General features: G+C 40.6%; 10 protein-coding genes across 10 annotated transcripts; 3 read left to right on the top strand and 7 right to left on the bottom strand. All coding sequences in view use genetic code 12, as the record gives it.

Annotated features, from left to right (window-relative positions):
* Positions 1–110: 110 nt before the first annotated feature.
* FOB63_002606 (uncharacterized protein) lies at positions 111–965 on the bottom strand (the record flags this gene model as incomplete). The annotated part of the gene is made up of 1 exon (XM_002616348.1): positions 111–965. One exon carries the CDS (start codon positions 963–965, stop codon positions 111–113), a length of 855 nt encoding a protein of 284 aa, XP_002616394.1.
* Positions 966–1,109: 144 nt separating this feature from the next.
* FOB63_002605 (uncharacterized protein) lies at positions 1,110–2,102 on the bottom strand (the record flags this gene model as incomplete). The annotated part of the gene is made up of 1 exon (XM_002616349.1): positions 1,110–2,102. One exon carries the CDS (start codon positions 2,100–2,102, stop codon positions 1,110–1,112), a length of 993 nt encoding a protein of 330 aa, XP_002616395.1.
* Positions 2,103–2,298: 196 nt separating this feature from the next.
* FOB63_002604 (uncharacterized protein) lies at positions 2,299–3,999 on the bottom strand (the record flags this gene model as incomplete). The annotated part of the gene is made up of 1 exon (XM_002616350.1): positions 2,299–3,999. One exon carries the CDS (start codon positions 3,997–3,999, stop codon positions 2,299–2,301), a length of 1,701 nt encoding a protein of 566 aa, XP_002616396.1.
* Positions 4,000–5,075: 1,076 nt separating this feature from the next.
* Positions 5,076–7,640, top strand: FOB63_002603 (uncharacterized protein; the record flags this gene model as incomplete). The annotated part of the gene is made up of 1 exon (XM_002616351.2): positions 5,076–7,640. The coding sequence occupies one exon, from the start codon at positions 5,076–5,078 to the stop codon at positions 7,638–7,640; it is 2,565 nt and encodes an 854-aa protein (XP_002616397.2).
* Positions 7,641–7,869: 229 nt separating this feature from the next.
* On the top strand, positions 7,870–8,307 carry TOM22 (Tom22p; the record flags this gene model as incomplete). Its single annotated transcript, XM_002616352.1, has 1 exon — positions 7,870–8,307. The coding sequence occupies one exon, from the start codon at positions 7,870–7,872 to the stop codon at positions 8,305–8,307; it is 438 nt and encodes a 145-aa protein (XP_002616398.1).
* A 216-nt stretch (positions 8,308–8,523) lies between these two features.
* Positions 8,524–9,717, bottom strand: FOB63_002601 (bifunctional diacylglycerol cholinephosphotransferase/ethanolaminephosphotransferase; the record flags this gene model as incomplete). Its single annotated transcript, XM_002616353.1, has 1 exon — positions 8,524–9,717. One exon carries the CDS (start codon positions 9,715–9,717, stop codon positions 8,524–8,526), a length of 1,194 nt encoding a protein of 397 aa, XP_002616399.1.
* A 614-nt stretch (positions 9,718–10,331) lies between these two features.
* Positions 10,332–10,943, top strand: FOB63_002600 (uncharacterized protein; the record flags this gene model as incomplete). The annotated part of the gene is made up of 1 exon (XM_002616354.1): positions 10,332–10,943. The coding sequence occupies one exon, from the start codon at positions 10,332–10,334 to the stop codon at positions 10,941–10,943; it is 612 nt and encodes a 203-aa protein (XP_002616400.1).
* A 103-nt stretch (positions 10,944–11,046) lies between these two features.
* TEP1 (putative phosphatidylinositol-3,4,5-trisphosphate 3-phosphatase) lies at positions 11,047–12,144 on the bottom strand (the record flags this gene model as incomplete). Its single annotated transcript, XM_002616355.1, has 1 exon — positions 11,047–12,144. The coding sequence occupies one exon, from the start codon at positions 12,142–12,144 to the stop codon at positions 11,047–11,049; it is 1,098 nt and encodes a 365-aa protein (XP_002616401.1).
* A 268-nt stretch (positions 12,145–12,412) lies between these two features.
* On the bottom strand, positions 12,413–14,200 carry TOM70 (protein channel; the record flags this gene model as incomplete). The annotated part of the gene is made up of 1 exon (XM_002616356.1): positions 12,413–14,200. The coding sequence occupies one exon, from the start codon at positions 14,198–14,200 to the stop codon at positions 12,413–12,415; it is 1,788 nt and encodes a 595-aa protein (XP_002616402.1).
* A 355-nt stretch (positions 14,201–14,555) lies between these two features.
* Positions 14,556–16,427, bottom strand: FOB63_002597 (uncharacterized protein; the record flags this gene model as incomplete). Its single annotated transcript, XM_002616357.1, has 1 exon — positions 14,556–16,427. The coding sequence occupies one exon, from the start codon at positions 16,425–16,427 to the stop codon at positions 14,556–14,558; it is 1,872 nt and encodes a 623-aa protein (XP_002616403.1).
* Positions 16,428–16,809: the final 382 nt, after the last annotated feature.

Below are 16,809 nucleotides of genomic sequence, written 5' to 3'. Positions count from 1 at the left end.
TTACTTTTGTAGATCAACTTGGCCGCGCAATTAAACAGTACACACCTCATATAGTTTATGTTAGAGTCTATGCATTCTTCGTAAAACATACTTATATATATACATATATATTAGATTAGTTCTTCACTAATATCGTCATCCGCATACTCATCATCTTTATTCATGCGGTATACTGTCATTGCCATACTTGCGAAATTTAAAGTAGACATTACCCAATCAGGTACAGGGAACAGATAGAGTTCAATTATGTTAAAAGCCAAGTCCAAAAAATCACCAAAAAGCTCAATTTTCAACATCATTTTATCAAATCTCAAGTCCTTGAGTATTTTCTCATGTTTCTTAATGTAGTCACCCTCGTTGCCTCTCTTCACATCTAATAGAAGGCTGTTTGTATTATTCTTCAAAACAGCTAACTCATCCAAAACCTTTCTTTCCTTGCGTATGGCATTGAGAAGCTGCGAAGCTGTCTTTCTTATTAAAAAAACAAGAATAAAAATCCATAGTTTGTTAGTATGCTTCAAGAGGTTTACTAACGTTTTAGGAAACATTGGCAACTTGGAAAAAAGATGAAGATTGTCTAGCAAGTTAGCAATGGCTTCCAAAGTAGGTATTAAAATATTCTCAATGGACTTGAGCGTAAGCCGCTTTTTCTGTTTCTGGATTCTGTCCCTCTTGGCGGGAGCTGATTTTGGAAGAACAAACTTATGGAAAATCGGCGGATATGAGGGTTTTGGAAAAGCGGGACTTTCTAGGTTAGAAGAGCTTCTCTGGTCCAACTTGCTGCTTTCCTGTCGAAGCTTGATTAGTGTTTCGTATTTGTCCTTCGTCACTGTCGAATTTCCTCTCTGATACTCTTGCTCAATTATATGAAGAAGGTTATTGATCACTATAGTCTTATCAGAGATTGGAGACACGTTATACGTTAGTTCCGGCAGCGTACCACTAAGAAGAGAGGTAGTTGACATGACAATAAATGCGATGAATGAATGTCTCTGCACAAGGAGCCTAGTGTATTCCTTGTTTCCTTCTCCACCTGAGAAACCGCGGTACAACTATGCGACAAAATTGATAAAGGCACCACCATGTATTTTCCCCACAAAATACAACGCTTACATTTCAGCGCGAAAAATGAGTCTACATAACAAATGCAGTAGTTTCCAAAACTTGGCTTCTTTTTTGGCGTGGTTGATTTCTTCAATAGTCGCTGATGAAATGGTTTTGTCCGAGCATTTGGTAATGTTAAGCTCTTTATCGAACTCCAACTGGTAAGGGCCGAACATCAAAGTTTGTGCACTCTCACCTAAACGTAGAGACATTGGGATGAACTTTTCTAGGTGCATGTTCAACTCCCGAAGCCATTGAGCAAAAACTTGTTGTGGCTCTTGTTGATCTTTTGGCCTGTTTCCTGCTTCTTGTAAAAGTCCTTCAAGTTTTTTAAGTTTTTCTGTAAGAGTATCGATTACTTGCGTCTGCGATGAGTGCTCTATTCTGGTCTTCTCAACATTATGTTCTAATTGGGACAAAACCAAGGCCTCCTGATCCAACGCATTAGTCGCTATATTGATTGCCTCGTTTAATCCAATATCCTCGGTATCAATGATCTTCTTGAGGTTAAAGAGTGCTTTATGATTTTCATTTTCAGGCTCGTTTAATAAGTTATCCAATTCTTTTTGCATATTTGAGATATCTTCTAATGTACTAGTAACATCTCCATAACGTGCTTCAAATGACCTGTTCAAAGAAATGACCTCCTCGGCTACCGCCTCACTAGACTTAATTAATGAATACATTTCCGTCTTTATGTCCTTAAGTGATTGTTTTTGCCTGCGGTTTTGTTCCACTAGTGCATCCACTTCTGCTTGTGTTATGTTTTGTTCCCGTTCAATAAGCATGAGCCGAAGGAATTTGTCCCTAGTCTCCTGCTCTAAGTACTGGAATTTTAGCTTACTTGAGAATTCCTTCAAGTGTCCCAATTCATCTTTAATACTGGTGGGTTCAGGGAGCTCGGTGATTATATTCTGGGCAGTCGATAGATATACTGATGGCGCAGAGTTGAGTGAAATGTCATGGGACACTTCTGTCAATTTAGATTCAAAGTCCATCTGTGGTGTATGATAAACCAAAAGATATGTTTACAATTCGAGCGGCAATGTGCACGCACCATTGTAATGTTTCTCATTAACCTTCAGACGATTTCATTACAACTCTATATGGGCTTCATTTATAATGTTACCATTCTTATCTTTCTCCGTAATAGTCCTAATAAAGTGTTTGTTTATTATTCCAATTAATTAATACTTAAGTTCCCACGTTCTTGAGTTGATCGAGTTGGGCAGTAAGAAGATCAGGCACTTCAACAGCTTCGTGTTCTTCAACAGCCTTTGTACTCTTAATCTTCTCCTTTTCTTCTTGTGCCTTCTTCTCGCTTGGAGTCATGATGAAGTCATTGAAGTTAATCTTAGATGAGACCTTAGGGACATCATCATCTGTGGCCGTTTCATTCCATTCGGCCAATTCCTTCTCGTGTTCTCTTTCAATAGCGAACTTAACTGCTTCCAAAACGTTGTCACAAGTGTACTTTGGCTTGTACTTAGGAACAGTTCCATCCTTGTAAACACCAGTCTTCACAAGGATAGAAAACCACGAATCGTCGTGAGAGTTAGCGAATCTAATGTCAGATTCTGGAGTGTCACCAACAAAATATACTGTAGAAGCTGGTGGCATTTGTAACGTAATCTTGTCCTGCAAAGATAACTCACCAAGTTTTCCAATGGTCTGATCTTCTTCGTCTTCATCATCTGAGTCATCGTAATTGCCTGAATCTAATTTTTCTTGATTAATAAACTCCTCGCCTTCTTCATTCACCAAAATGTCTGCTTCTCCGGCATTTGGATCGTTAACAGACAACTTCTTTAAGTGCTCGTCCAACATGCCTTTTCTCCATTTACTTAAGACTTTGTTGGCAAACTTGAAGGTACCAGCCTGAGGTTTACCAAATCTGTGAACTTTCAATTCACGCCCCGTGTGCTCCTTGTACAAGGCAGCAATCGACACTTGCAAAGCGCCCATACCATATCTGTTCAACTTGTAGTTGGTTGCCCAAATGAAGTCAGAGTGTGCAAAGTAAATTTCCGGACCTTCATCGAAAGTCTTGGATTCAGTACCCATCACACCATTTTTGGATAAGAGCAATTCCAAAATTATCTGTTGATCGGCAGCCCAATTTCTTGAATCGGCAAACACCAAAATTGCATCGATTGGGGTCTTTCCGAAGTCAATGCCAGTCTTACAACAGGCAAGCTCTTCCTCGGTCAAGTCGTGGTAAGGAGACACAGCAGGATTCCACTTCAAAATGTCCAAAGGAGTGAAAACATTCTTGAAACCATAAGACTCGGCAACATTTCTGCAAACATTTCCAACACCACCAACAACCAATACATTTTTGTAAAGAGGAACCAAATCTCTCATGGGGGTGTGTCCTTGAATAATTTGATCAACACGGATTTCCGTTTGCAATCTCTTAGACAAATCTTCAGCTCTGACCAGCTCAGGTTTACCACCACCGTTTGTAACATAAATGGATGGAACTTTGATGTTGTATTTGTTCTCGCCATTCAACATCTTGATTGCCTCAACAGCTTGAGGAATGGTGTCTGGACCTCTCAAGATCACACCATCGATATCGAAACAGAAAGCGTAAGAAGCAACTCTTGGGTGATCAATAACAGTTTTCTTCTTTCTTTTGATGATAGATGAGTTTCTGGACAATTTGGCCAATGAGTCGACCTTCTTCAAGTTGGCATGGCTGCCCTGTTTACTCAAAGATGTCGAGGAAGACAATTTTGTCAAGCCATTTTGCCACTGATTCAAGTCGGACAATGACAACGAAGACACTCTATGTTTTCTAGTGGCAGGCGTTAAATCGTCGATTCCGTCATTATTGAGAAACGATTGATGAACTGGCTCGGAAACAGCAGAAACCTTGGATGGAGTAGTCATGGTTGTGTGCTAATGAATTCTGTCGTTATTATCTTGTTCCAAGAGAAAAGATTGTAAAATTGACAGTAAAGTAATTCGCAAATTGATAAAGTAGAAGAGTGCCTGGGAAATCAGCCACGGGCGAAATATATAAATACGTGAGCCCTGAGAACTCGGAGACTGCATGTTCGGCATAATCTGGACCGGCCTGCATGAATTCTGCAATAGCAATCGATGGGCCACATGGAACATCCGCCATACCACAGACGAAATTACTGACACCAATCGGTAATACGGAATAGGACGTTTGATAATGCAAATGGAAAATTCAAGGGTGAAGGAGACTATTGTCAGAGGTCTCATCGGCTCACCGGGTTCATGTAGTGTAACTCCATTCCCCCAGAAAAGATGCAGGAACGGTAGGAGAGCGCTTGGTCGACGAGTGTTACCACGATATTAAATTACAACAATAGGGAATACGTGCGGTGAAGAAGAACTCGCTAGAACTATCGCTACTTCTCGGCGTCTATTCTACTGTATTGTGCATTGTACTTTCGCTGTTTTACTTTAAGGAATTGAAAGTGTCATTGCATTTTAATTCCGCTGAAGCGCAATGACGTAATTAGTCTCTCGACCCACAGTGCGCTTTCCAACAGGCTTCTTCGTTTTTCTAAGCACGCGGGACGGTTGACATTTTCTTTGCATCGCTTGCTTGCTCGGAAGCAATGTACGAGCTTGTGCAGCAGCTAAAGTTGTTAGCATCGGCGCTTAAGTTGTACAGAACCACAATATTGGTGACAGCTTGCTATATTTTGCCAACAATGACATGTAACGAATGTACACACCCTCGTTCTGAATTCTGCCCCGCCGCCCAATATGCATGTTTTGATAGACGGCGTAGATCTCTGGATGAGTGCATAGAGTGAAGGTAAAATAAGAAAAATCACGCCGACACTACGTCATGTAATCTGAGACAAGGCGCATCAACACGTTTAACTGCGCTCCCTTTGTGTGAGAAGGCACGGGTTTGTTTCTATTTGTCTCAAAGCCTCACGTCACAAGCGTGTTGTCCACTGCAGTGAATCTTGTTGGCAACTATGCAAAATGAAAACATTCTGATTGACCAGCTTGAAGACCAGCTAATAGATAATCCAGATCCCACGACAACAAAACAGTTGAGTGAATCGTCTTTGGACGAAGCTTTTCAGAAGAAACTCAATGGTAGAGCAAATCAACTTTACGGGAAATACAACCAAGGTGAGTCTGGGACTACTACCGATGCCGGTTGCTATCCTTTTTTGGTCGTAAAGCCCATCTTGGATTATGCCTACTCTGATAGTTTTCCATTACGCCGAGAGATTGCTGAATGGTTTTCTCTGCCTGACTATGATCTCATCAACTTGCACGGGCTTCCTCAATCATACCTGTTGCCTCTAAAGTTTGATTCAAACAACATTGATCTATGGTCAAGACTGACACAACTTGATAATGTGCTCTATTTTGCGTTGGGTACATTTGGCAATACGAATCGTATTGAAGACCAGATTGAAAATATAATTTCTAATTGTCGTGAGTTAGTTACAACACATATGCACAAACTGATCATTGATTTAACTAAGCGATATCTCAAAGAATTTTGTGCCTGCCTTTCCCTGGACTCTACGAAAACAGTTTCAAAAATATTCTGCTCCAATTACTTCAAGACATTGACCATTCTCTATTGCATTGTTATAACTTCCCTCCATTCTGAGGTGCCTGATGAATTAAGACTCGACCTAGCAGAAAAGGATCTCATGTCCGACATTTGTTTGACAATCGAACTATGGCAGGCTGATCTCAATCCCCATATTCGAATGCGTTCAATTCTTTTGCTATTCTGGAAATTGATTTTGTTGGAGTTCGGTGACACAGCACAACTTAAAAACGTCGACCTTTACCTTTCAGAAAGACACTCCATTAAGAACAAAGAAAGAAAACTGGCTGATAATGTGCAATTGACTTGTTCGCCGTTAGAATTTTTCACTTTCAAGGAAGACTTAATAGACAAATATCCCATTTGCGACACGAAACCATATAGTCACTCGCCTTTAGAAAATGAAAAGGAGGACGTGCACCCCTCCACGAAAGCATCGTCCGAAGATTTAGCTGGCCGTCAGAAAGAATTCATGGCATTTGACTCTTTCACCAATTCATTATCTAATCTTCTTGAGATCCCTAGACCAAACAAATCTCATAGTGTATTGGGCCAGTTGCCTACTCAAACCATACATATTGCCACTCCTGTCCCGTCCCCGCCAAGTACTCCTTCAGAATTCATGTTTGGAGGAGAAAAGATTCGAAAAATGTATCACGTTAATCAGGGAATGCCATTCGTTTATCCGACTGATGGCAAATCTATGCCAGTAGCTATAAATGAGGCAACTGATCTAATCGAAGATGCATATTACGAAAGTTATTCAAATAAAAGACTATGGGAGGAACGTCAAAGGTACATGTGCCAAGAACGAGGAAATGTCAATCAATATGAACTTTCGGTTGATTCGGACAATTTCGCCACCGAACAGCTGTCATCAGCTGAAGCCAGGTCACTTGCGCGTGTAGAATCATTCTATGGGCAAAACTTATCGCGGCTTCATAGTCTAGTGAAATTACTAGTTGATGTCATCAAAAACAATAATTTTGACTTCAATCTTAAAGAAGCAGAAACAGAACTTAATCCAGAAACGTCCTTCTCCCTCAAATTTGCATCTTCTGGTTATAAAAGAAATGACAAGATTCAAAGAGTGATACTTGGCAAATTAGAGACCTTGCGAGTTAAGGAAACGACACTCAAGGCGTCCTCGGCCATTTTAATTCTTTTGTTACGCTGGTTTAAAGTCAGCCATGTTTTGAAATCATATTATTTTAGCTCTTTGTTGTTTGATGCTCAATATCTTTCCGTCTTCATGGATTTCTTAGCGAACAGCTTTAACAATCCATCTTTACAGGATTCGCTAGAAGGCGACAAGGAAACTTATTCGTATGATACACTAATTACCCAGAATAAGTTAATGAATCCTGATATCCGGATTCCCCAATTTGAATTTTTCAGTGTGTGTCAAAATATTGATATTCACCCAGACCCGATAATTTTAATCAACAGAACCAAAGTATGCGACCTTCCATCGGTGGTCGACGAAAATAATCAAAGTCTTGTGCATATCAAGGAGTTTAATGCCGACTTTTGTTTTATCTTGCTGAATCTATTAAATGTGACAAACAGAGTTTTGATCAAAAATATATCTCAACGAGTTTTTGTCTTTAACGAAACAAAACCAACTGACCTTTTGAAAATCATTCTTCTTAATTTTGTCAACGACTCATTAAAAATACCCATTTTGAAAATATTCAAAAAGCTTGCACCTTATCAAGGTAGGAAATGGAGAGCACTTAATATGGATGTGGTTTCACAAGTTTATCTTAACCTAAAGCTTTCATTGAGAGACACTTGGCTTAGTGGAAGAGATTTGGAGAATGATTTCAATAACTCTTTTGATCAAGAAATCGCTCTCCGGTCGCTACTTCAGTTCTATAATACGCGTGTATACCCTGGCCAAATGAAGCCGTTAGGTTACACCGTCAACCAAGCTTCATTCCCATCGGCAGGTCATGACAGTGGATAGTGGCATAGAGCAAAATCGGAAAGAAGTAATCTTTTTTTCTACGACTAATCAAATAACATTACCTTCTAGTGCAAGTAGATTTCATATTGCGTAGTATTTTTTTTTTAATACCATTAAGACATCAAAGCAATCTGCCATAATCTGTCGTGCGCGCTTCAATAAAATTTTCGGGTGAGAGTAGTGGGATAATTGGCATTCTCAAGGAAACATTATTTCATAGATAAAGAATATGGTGAAGTTAACCCAAGTTGATGACGAAACTGCCACCCAGTTTGAGGCGACTGTTCCAGCTGCTACCAAGGAAACTTACAGTGACTCGGAAGTTGATTCCGAATCTGATTACGAGGATGACCTTGATCTCGAGAACGAAACTATATATGACAGAATTGTTGCCTTGAAGGATATCATTCCACCAACTCAAAGAAACCAAATCTGCAGCACTATTGAGGGAGGTAAGAGCTTGGTGCATACCGCTTTGAATAAGGGTGGTGCCTTGTTGTGGGGTGTTACTTCTTCCCTCTTGTTGTTGGGTGTTCCTTTGTCATTGGCTATTTTAGCCGAGACTCAATTGCAAGAAATGGAGAAGGAAATGTCTTTGCAAAAATCTGCTCAAGAAGTGTTGGCTCCAGGTTCTGAGACCGCTTTCGGAAACGAAAAGACTGCTTAGTGTCGTGTAAAGTCGTGTATTCTGTTACCTCCCTACACCATGATTACGAAGATGGCCAATTGCCTTTGAAAGTCTATTGGTAGCTCTAGATGAGAGATTTAACCGGCTTCTCGTTCTGCTGCCGAAGTGTCACGCATTTGATGACTTGTATATATAACGTATGGTCCACGAATAAATGTTGACTGTTATTTATGTCAGGAAACTAGATATTCCCCATTAAACCTTCTTGTGCTTAATGGACAAAGTATAAATGTCTAAGTAGTTTGTGATTTCGGTAATAATTTCTGCCACGAAGAAGCCATGAATACCAAAGGTAGCCCCGACTCCAGTCCACATAATAGCCGAAAGTGTGTTTGCTCTATCGTATCCGTACAAGTTGATGAGAAACTTTGCCACAGCCAATTGCAAGATTGGCAAAAACGTTGGGGGCTGGAAGAATGGAAACTTTTGCAAGGTCAAATGAGCAAGAATAATTCTCCCCACGCAGAAGGCAATCGTGAACCCGATGGAAATGATGAGAGGGAAGCCATACGTGGTGATGACTTCAGGAAAGCTGAAAATGAGAAGCAAAATTGTAGCGTAATAGGCAAAAAATGGAATTAATCCTTTTGAGGCCTCATACACCATAGATTGTGCTGCATTATCCAGAACTTTGTTACTGGATTTGTACTTGTTAAGTACATTCTTCATCGCAGACGAAATATTGAAGTACAATTGGCCCAAACCGCCAACAACGTAAAAAATGGACGTGGACACTTCGTAAACACCAAGACCGTAGCCAAGGGACGTCAAGTCTAAGTCGAATAAATGCATGTCCCAAATTCCTGGTCCGAAAATACCAGTAACGATATACAAAATGCAAATTATCAAAATTCCCTCCACGGGCCCACTGAATTGTGACAAATATAATGTGTGTGTGTGGTATTCTTCCCAAGTTGAAGTATAGAAGTTGCATACAGAAGCAAGTTGAGCAATAAACATCAACCAACCATAACCCAATTGGAACACTGACCCAAAGACAAGCAGGCCCAAGGTGGTGTTAATTGCATCAATGGAATGATCAAATAGTTCACCCAATGGACCACTCTGGCCTGTTCTTCTAGCATGACAACCGTCACAACCGTCAAATGTTTGATACATAAAAAGGCCGATTGCATAGAAAAAATAACACCAACGAGGGGAAGGTGTGTTCAAATAAGGGTCATAATAGAAGACGCAAGCGAGATTGGCAAGAATCCAAACCAAACCAAGCAACGTAATGACATTGGGGGCCATGTTCATGGGGAAGATTTTCACAAAGCTGTTCCACCATCTCTTCATAATGTATCTGGAGATGAGTGAGTGATCCTCTGAGGAATATTTGTATAGCTTCAAGTTTTCAAGCTTATTTGTTGGAATGAAAAGGCCCATTTTCGATTATATCTTTCAATATGATGAAGCAAACGTTTCTAGAGATTGGATCATTGCGCTTCACGTGGTGGTGGAGTCATGTGACCTTTTTTTCTATATCGAGTACTTACTGGCAGTCATGAATGCTTTAAAATACTAATCATTTCTTCCTAGTACTGATTGATTTTCCTGTAGGTTTCTCTTCCTAGGACCCATTTCGACCAAAAGAAGCACGGTGCACTCATGGACGCTTTCTTTCAGTGGGTACCGGTTTGGATGGCCATCCGTCATTTATAAATACATCGAGGTTCTAATTTAAGGTAAGCAATCTCTAATTTACTGCTAGAAAATTGGAGTTTATGATGAGTATTTATTTACCTCTGTTCGAAATAGTCAATGTCCGCCTAAGAGTTTATTGCTATAATATGCAAATCACATCACCTAGTAATCCGGCATGAATCTCAGATTGATAATCACCCTGCAAACCAAGACAAAAACTGAACTTGATCTTTGGTCAAATTCACGGAACATATTTTCTTTTTTTGCATACCTGGGTCCATTAATCAAAGGATTTGTTTTTGCCACTTGAATTTTTCATCCCTTATTCTGTGGCCGCTTAATTACATTGCATCGACATGGACCGTTTGGATCAAACTGTCAATTTGAAAGTGAAAATCACCAATTTGTTGGATCAAACCATTACTGCATCGATCTATGGTTTTTCAGCAAGCCAGGATGTTTTAGCATTGAAGGTCTTCCCCGCTAACGGCAACAAAAGTACCGATGTGTACAAAATCGTTAATACTGCCTTCATTAAGTCAGTGCAAGTTTTACCACCGTTGCCAAAGAAGGGACAGAAGCTACAAACTTGTAACGGCAAGCTCACAAAGGTAGACATTAACCAATTCCAAAGCCATCTAAACAAGCTTATCGACAAGAGTAAACAGATGTTGCCTCTGGCAGAAATTACTACTGAAGAAACAAAAGCTCCCAATAAAGAACCAGAGATCAGCCCGTTGGCACGAAAACTTTTTAGTAAGCTAACAGAAAAGCTTGGACCTGAGAATGTGCAATGGCATGGCAATGAATCGATGCTCCTTTTCAAAGAGATTATTGTTTCCAAGCCTTATGCGTTAAACAAAATCAGCCATTCCAAGAGATCCCAATCATCAAAGCACATTAATAAAGTCAAAATTGCATTAAGAGATACATGGTTAGAGATTGATAATGCAAAGCGTGGAGGCTGAACATGCTGAAGTTATGTAATTTCTTGCCCATTATAGATGATGATTTTTCACCTTCAACTAATGTAGCTAATTTTAAGGCAGGTGTCTGAATGACACTTCTCGCTCAGTACTGAAACTTCCATTGAACATCTAGACGGTCAAATAGTTTCGCTGTGCTTTTGTTTTGTGAACCACGAAATCCATCAAATTCTTCCCATTTTATCACTTTCCTGCCAAACATTGTTCTTTCACCCGACTCGTAAGGAAGCGTTCTATTGATTGGACCAACAGTTTCGTAAAAGAGATTGAACCAAGCATAGGCCACGCAAATTTGCCTTTCAAATGATATGCAGATGTCTTTGACGGTGCAATCAATTGTTTTATTGAGTGCTATTTCATAGTATGCTGACGTCCCCGCATAACTTGGTAATTTTAAAGTCGTGCCGTCAAGTTCTCTTTTAATCAAGCCATCATTTTTGGACGTATAAGTTGATAACTTCATTCTGCTGAAAAGTAGGAACAGTGTGGGCTTGAAAATAGTTACTTTTGTTAACATCGAGAGAGACGTGTTAAAGGGAACATTGTCTGCCAGATTATAGAGTGCAAAGTTTTGTTGCAACTTATGGGAACTCTGAAGGAATCTTTTCCAGTATTCTAAGTACCTAATTTGGCTCTTTATAGAAACGCCAGGTCCGAATATCTTTCGCATACGCTTCCTAGTAAAAATTGCAATTGCTTCTTCCACAGACATATAGATACCTTTCTTTTTAGCCTCATACATTAGATATGCACAGCATATGGTGCCAGATCTTCCTTTCCCTTCTTTGCAATGTATGAGAGCCACATTCATGGGAGATTTGGACATAAATTTGTCAATCTCCTCCACGATCATAAGAAGTAATGCAATTGAAGGCGGCAGATGATCCGGGAAAGGATGGTATGTCCAGCAACCTTTCAACTTATCGATATTATAACCCGGCCCTTCGCCACGAAGGTTCCAAATATGCCAATGACGTTTATCACTAAGTGTGAAATGCTGGTTCAAATGATTAATAACCTTGTCTACTGGTGATCGAAAGAGATTAGTTATAACATCGTCAGAAGGGCCAGCAGCAACAATAATTCTAGGAGTAATGTACGATAGATCTAAGCATGAATCTTCATCATTGTGTAATTGCTTAGGAGCAGAAACTATGGCTCTAACCAAATCTTTAGGTGACATTAAAGTTTTCTGTTTGTCACAAAGTCTACACTCGCGCGTTTCTTATGAGTAAAAGATGCCAATACTAATATATACAAAGGACACAAAAATTGGCCGAATATGACAATGACAATCAACATGCACGTTCCTGTTAGAACTTCAAAATGAATTTTCTCCAGCAAAAATCTTTAAACTCTACTTAGGAAAGTTGTGTGCCCCATCGGCTAGTTTTCCATTTGCAATCCATCTTCTTGTGAACAGCTTCTATGATAGCCCGAAAAGTGTTCCTTTAAAAGCTTTCACGCATGTACTCTTGGATCTTTTTGCTCAAAATTGGATCAGCCTTGATTCTTACTTGCATCTTAGTAGCTTCTGCGAAAGATGTCGCTTGAATTTTCTCCTCAATTGTTCTAGCCAATCTGGAACCTTCTTCAAACAAACTGATAGCTTCTTCGGGCTTATCAGTTTGTAACTTCACCTGAGCAAGGGAAACTCTTGCAGTTTCTGACTTAGGATCTAACTCGCACGCTTTTGTGAGCAACTCTTCAGCCTCGGCCAAGCGATCTGGGCCCTCTCTAGAAAGCAAAGAAGCCTTGTTGATCAATGGGACAGCACCAACATTGAAAGTCTTCAAAGCTTCTTGCAATCTTGCCGCGATTTCGTATTGTTTAATAGCCTCTTTTATGTCACCATGGTCAGCCAAGATTTCACCATAATAGTTCAAAACTTCTGGAGAGGTGGCAAACTTCAATCTTGCTTCCTTGAATGCTGCTTGAGCTTCTTCAAAGTTTCCCTTCTTGTAGGTGATACAAGCCAACTGGATGTAAGCGTAAAGGTTTTCTGGGTTCAATTCCTTGGTCTTCAAGAAATTGGCTTCAGCCTTCGTTAAATCGGAAGTAAGGTAATACAATTGACCCAAGTGGTAGTAAACATCAGCGCAGTCAGGGCTTATTTTTTGAGCGGTTTCAAAATCAGCAATTGCTTCGGCAAAAGAGGCCTTGTCAGCATTGATCAATGCTCTCACAACATAGGTTCTGGCTCTTGGTTTCAAGTCAATGGCCTTTTGAATAAGAACAGCAGCTTCATTAGGAATGTTCTTCAAGAATTGCATAGTAGCTGCATACTCCAAAGCAATGGAAGCCTTGGCTGCATCTTCAGATTCGGCTGTCAAATTATCGACGCCGTAGGCCTCGACAGCTTGGTTCAAAAGAGTGTCCGCTTTTTCATAGCCATCCATTGTATTTTCGTTAATGGCGGCCAAAGCTTCAAATAAATACTTGTCAGCACCAGTGCTCTCTTCCGAAATACCCTCAGGAGATGTTTCTGTAACGTAAGCACCAAAGAATGAGCCAGCTGTAGTAGCAGATGGTAATTCAGGAACCCTGTTCTTCAAGCCTTCCTCCACTATCTTCAAAGAGTGTTTCTGCAAAACCTTTTCCAAAGTCAGTTCGACCGATTTGGAGTTAAATCCGCCATAAATTGTTAAGGATGTTAAGTCGAACATAGCATCTGGGTATCTCTCTAAGGCTTCATATGAGTTTGCACGACGCAAGATACACTTTACGTAATCTGGCTTGATTTTGATTGCGGCAGTGGCATCCTTAATCACCTCCTCGTGTTTATTCAAGGCCGCATAACATGCTGACCTATTGGAGTAAAAGACGGTATCTTCCTTCAACTTCAAAGCAGCGCTGTAGAAAACAATAGCATCTTCAAATTTCTCATGCTTGTACTTCTCATTGCCCGCTCTCTTCAAAGCAAGAGCCCACTCTTCCTTCTCCTGCTCATTCAATTTTTCGATCATTTCGTCAGTAATCTCGGGAAAACCTTGCGAGTTAACAGGATAAGGCACTTTTTCCTCAGCCAATTCCGGAGTTTTTTCAGTGGCGTCCTTAGGTTGTTCCTTAGAAGTCTTCTTCTTCTTCTTGTTTTTCTTTGGTGCCTTATCCGCATCAGGGAGAATTGTTTGGTCCTTTTGTTGGCTGTATAAGTAATAAGCACCAACAGCAGAAGCACCTGCCAAAACGGTAACAGCAATTGCTGTTTTGTTTCTTGCAAAAAAATTCGATTCAGACATTATTTCCAAGTGACTTAAACGAGAACGCTCGGATAATATAAATTGATTTTTGAGTTCAATCTAAACCAAAGAAGTCGTACACGCCCTTTTGTTGTCAGAGAGAAGTTGGCTTATTTTAGGATCGACTGTGCCGAATTTTCTCATTTTTTTCAGTTGCGGGTATGGAGGAATGGCAAAACGTGACACAAAACTGCATGTTTGGATTGGCTTGAAAATCAGTGTTGACACTATAGCGGACGTCTACATATTATCGAAAACTGATTACATCATTTTTCATCGTTCACATATACGTAGTTCTACATCAATTTCTCTCATTCGCTGATATAATTCGCTGTCTTCTTCAATACACCAACTATTATCTCGACAGAGGATCATCAACGAGTTTATATGCGGGTGGAGCCAGCTCTTCCTCCACAGATCTTAATTGAGGGACGTCTTCTGACGAGATTGGTCCCGGTGAGACTGGTCCTGAAGAGACTGCAACTGGAGAGGCTGGTTGTGACGAGTCAAACCCTGGAGAGCCTGGACCTTCAGGAGACTTAACATCCGTAAATGGATTAGTCACTGAGCTGCTAGATCCTGTGGAAATTGACATTTGTTGCCCTCTAGAATTCACGCTCTGGTTTTCCCTTGGAGGGTAAAGAGGTGGCGGTGGATCGATTCCGCTTGATAAGCGTACATCAGGGCACACGACTTCCACCGAAGTTAATGCTTGAACTCTAGAGGAACTAGCTTGCATAGGTTCACGAGACACTGTTAAGCGCACTGCCAAGTTGTAGAACCGGGTCACATTGCAAGTTTGAAACGATGGGGGTAGGTTCAATGGGATACGACAATTGTCATAGTAGGAAGGCGAGATTTCCAACTCATACAGAATAGATGATTCAGAAGTACGCAGGTTGCCATTATACACCGTTGGTACAGCTCTCATGAGATCGAACCTCAAGTCTTCGTACGTATTTGAGCAAAGCGGTATCTTCTCCTTAAAGACTGACTCTTTGATTTCATTCTTGTATCCAATCGTCTGTAATGCAGACACTATTGTCACGCTTTCTAATTCAAGAGCAAGGTTTTGAAGATATATTACACCCGTGTCATCTGGTAGGCGATTCTTCTCATTTCTAGGGGCGGCATAGATTTCTGGATTAGCATCCATTGCAAAAAGAATATGCATGGATGGCATCATTCCACGAACAAATCCTTTGTCCTTCGAAACTCTGACTTCCGCAGCAAAAGGTGGCACCTGCTTGATAACCGGGGCAGGTGGGGGAGGTGGTGGATTAAACCAGCCTTTTTTCTTCGCCTTCGCTATCCGCTTAGCCTCCTTTTTCTCTTCCTTTTGTCTTATTTTCTCCTCCTTCTGCTGTTGTTTTTCTAATTTCTTCTCTTCTTTCTTGTCATGCTTTTCCTCTTTCTTGCCCTTTTTATTATTTTCATACACTTTAGGTGGCGGTGGTGGAGGAGAGCTCGCGAAGTCGATTGCTCTTCTAAAGTGCATGTTGCTAGGAACACTGGGAGCTGACGAATTTCTGATGAGGCGTGGAGTACGCTCGAAGTCAAAAGGGAGAAATTGGAAAGTACTAGTAGCCCTTAAGTTCGCTTTAATCAAGGATGGGCGCTTGCACGTCACTTTGACGTAATAGTGAATATCAGCTGCAACTCCATGACTGAAAGATGGTGGAAGAGGGCCCTTAATATGATAGGCACATTCCTCTAAAGATTGTCTCTGACGCTGTAAATTCTGGGAGTACGCATTCGGTTTGGTGAGTGATTGCAAACTATTACTCGAAGCTGTTCTGCCTCCATTGCCATTGTTTTCAATTGACATCGCCACCTTGTTGAAAATGGACTTGCTTGTAGTTCCAAGCAGTCTGTAACAGGATGAATCTCGGGGTATTTGGAACTCAAATGGATAAGTGTAAATACCTTCATTCAATGTGAACTCGGGAGTCGCAGACACCTCACGAACCTTTGTAGGAGGAAACACAATCGCAGTTTCATAGAGAACTTTGTGCACATCGCGAAGTGTTTTCTCTTTAATCTTCTTCTCTTTATCTTCTGGAATGTGCACCTCAGTTGCAGAAACACCTTCGAGCTTTACCTGAATATATGATAAAGTCAAAGAGGTTGTGGTAGAAACCTTGACGCGACCCTTGACAACATCAAAGTTTGTAAAATACCTTCCGTCTTGTGGTTCCTCTATTTCAATTTCAATATCATGGCCCATGGTGATCTTGCGAATAAAATCATTTGGGGCGGAGCTAAGTGTATTTATTCTCTTAATATGCAGCCTGTATGGACAGTATGCGGCGCAGCCAACTTACAGTTGTCAACCTAAAGGAGCTAATGCACAGCCTGGGGCTATACCTGAAAAATGGTGGCATCGGCGACGAAAGATTCTATTTTTAAATAAAAAGAAATAAGACAGACCTTTCAAATTTGCCCATTAAGCTGAAACGTTCTTTGTGAGATAAGATTTCTTCTTTTTCCCTAATGCGCATTCTGGGAGAATTGACATACTACTTGCCACCAGCCAATTACGCGGAAATTGTAAATCGATGTAGTGACAACGAAAGAAATAAGCGAACAACAAAGAAAAAAAAAATTGA

Source organism: Clavispora lusitaniae, assembly GCF_014636115.1.
Source record: "Clavispora lusitaniae strain FDAARGOS_655 chromosome Unknown tig00000078_pilon, whole genome shotgun sequence".
Classification (NCBI taxonomy): domain Eukaryota; kingdom Fungi; phylum Ascomycota; class Pichiomycetes; order Serinales; family Metschnikowiaceae; genus Clavispora; species Clavispora lusitaniae.
The sequence above is the reverse complement of the archived record's forward strand: the minus strand, read 5'-3'. Positions and strand labels throughout refer to the sequence as shown.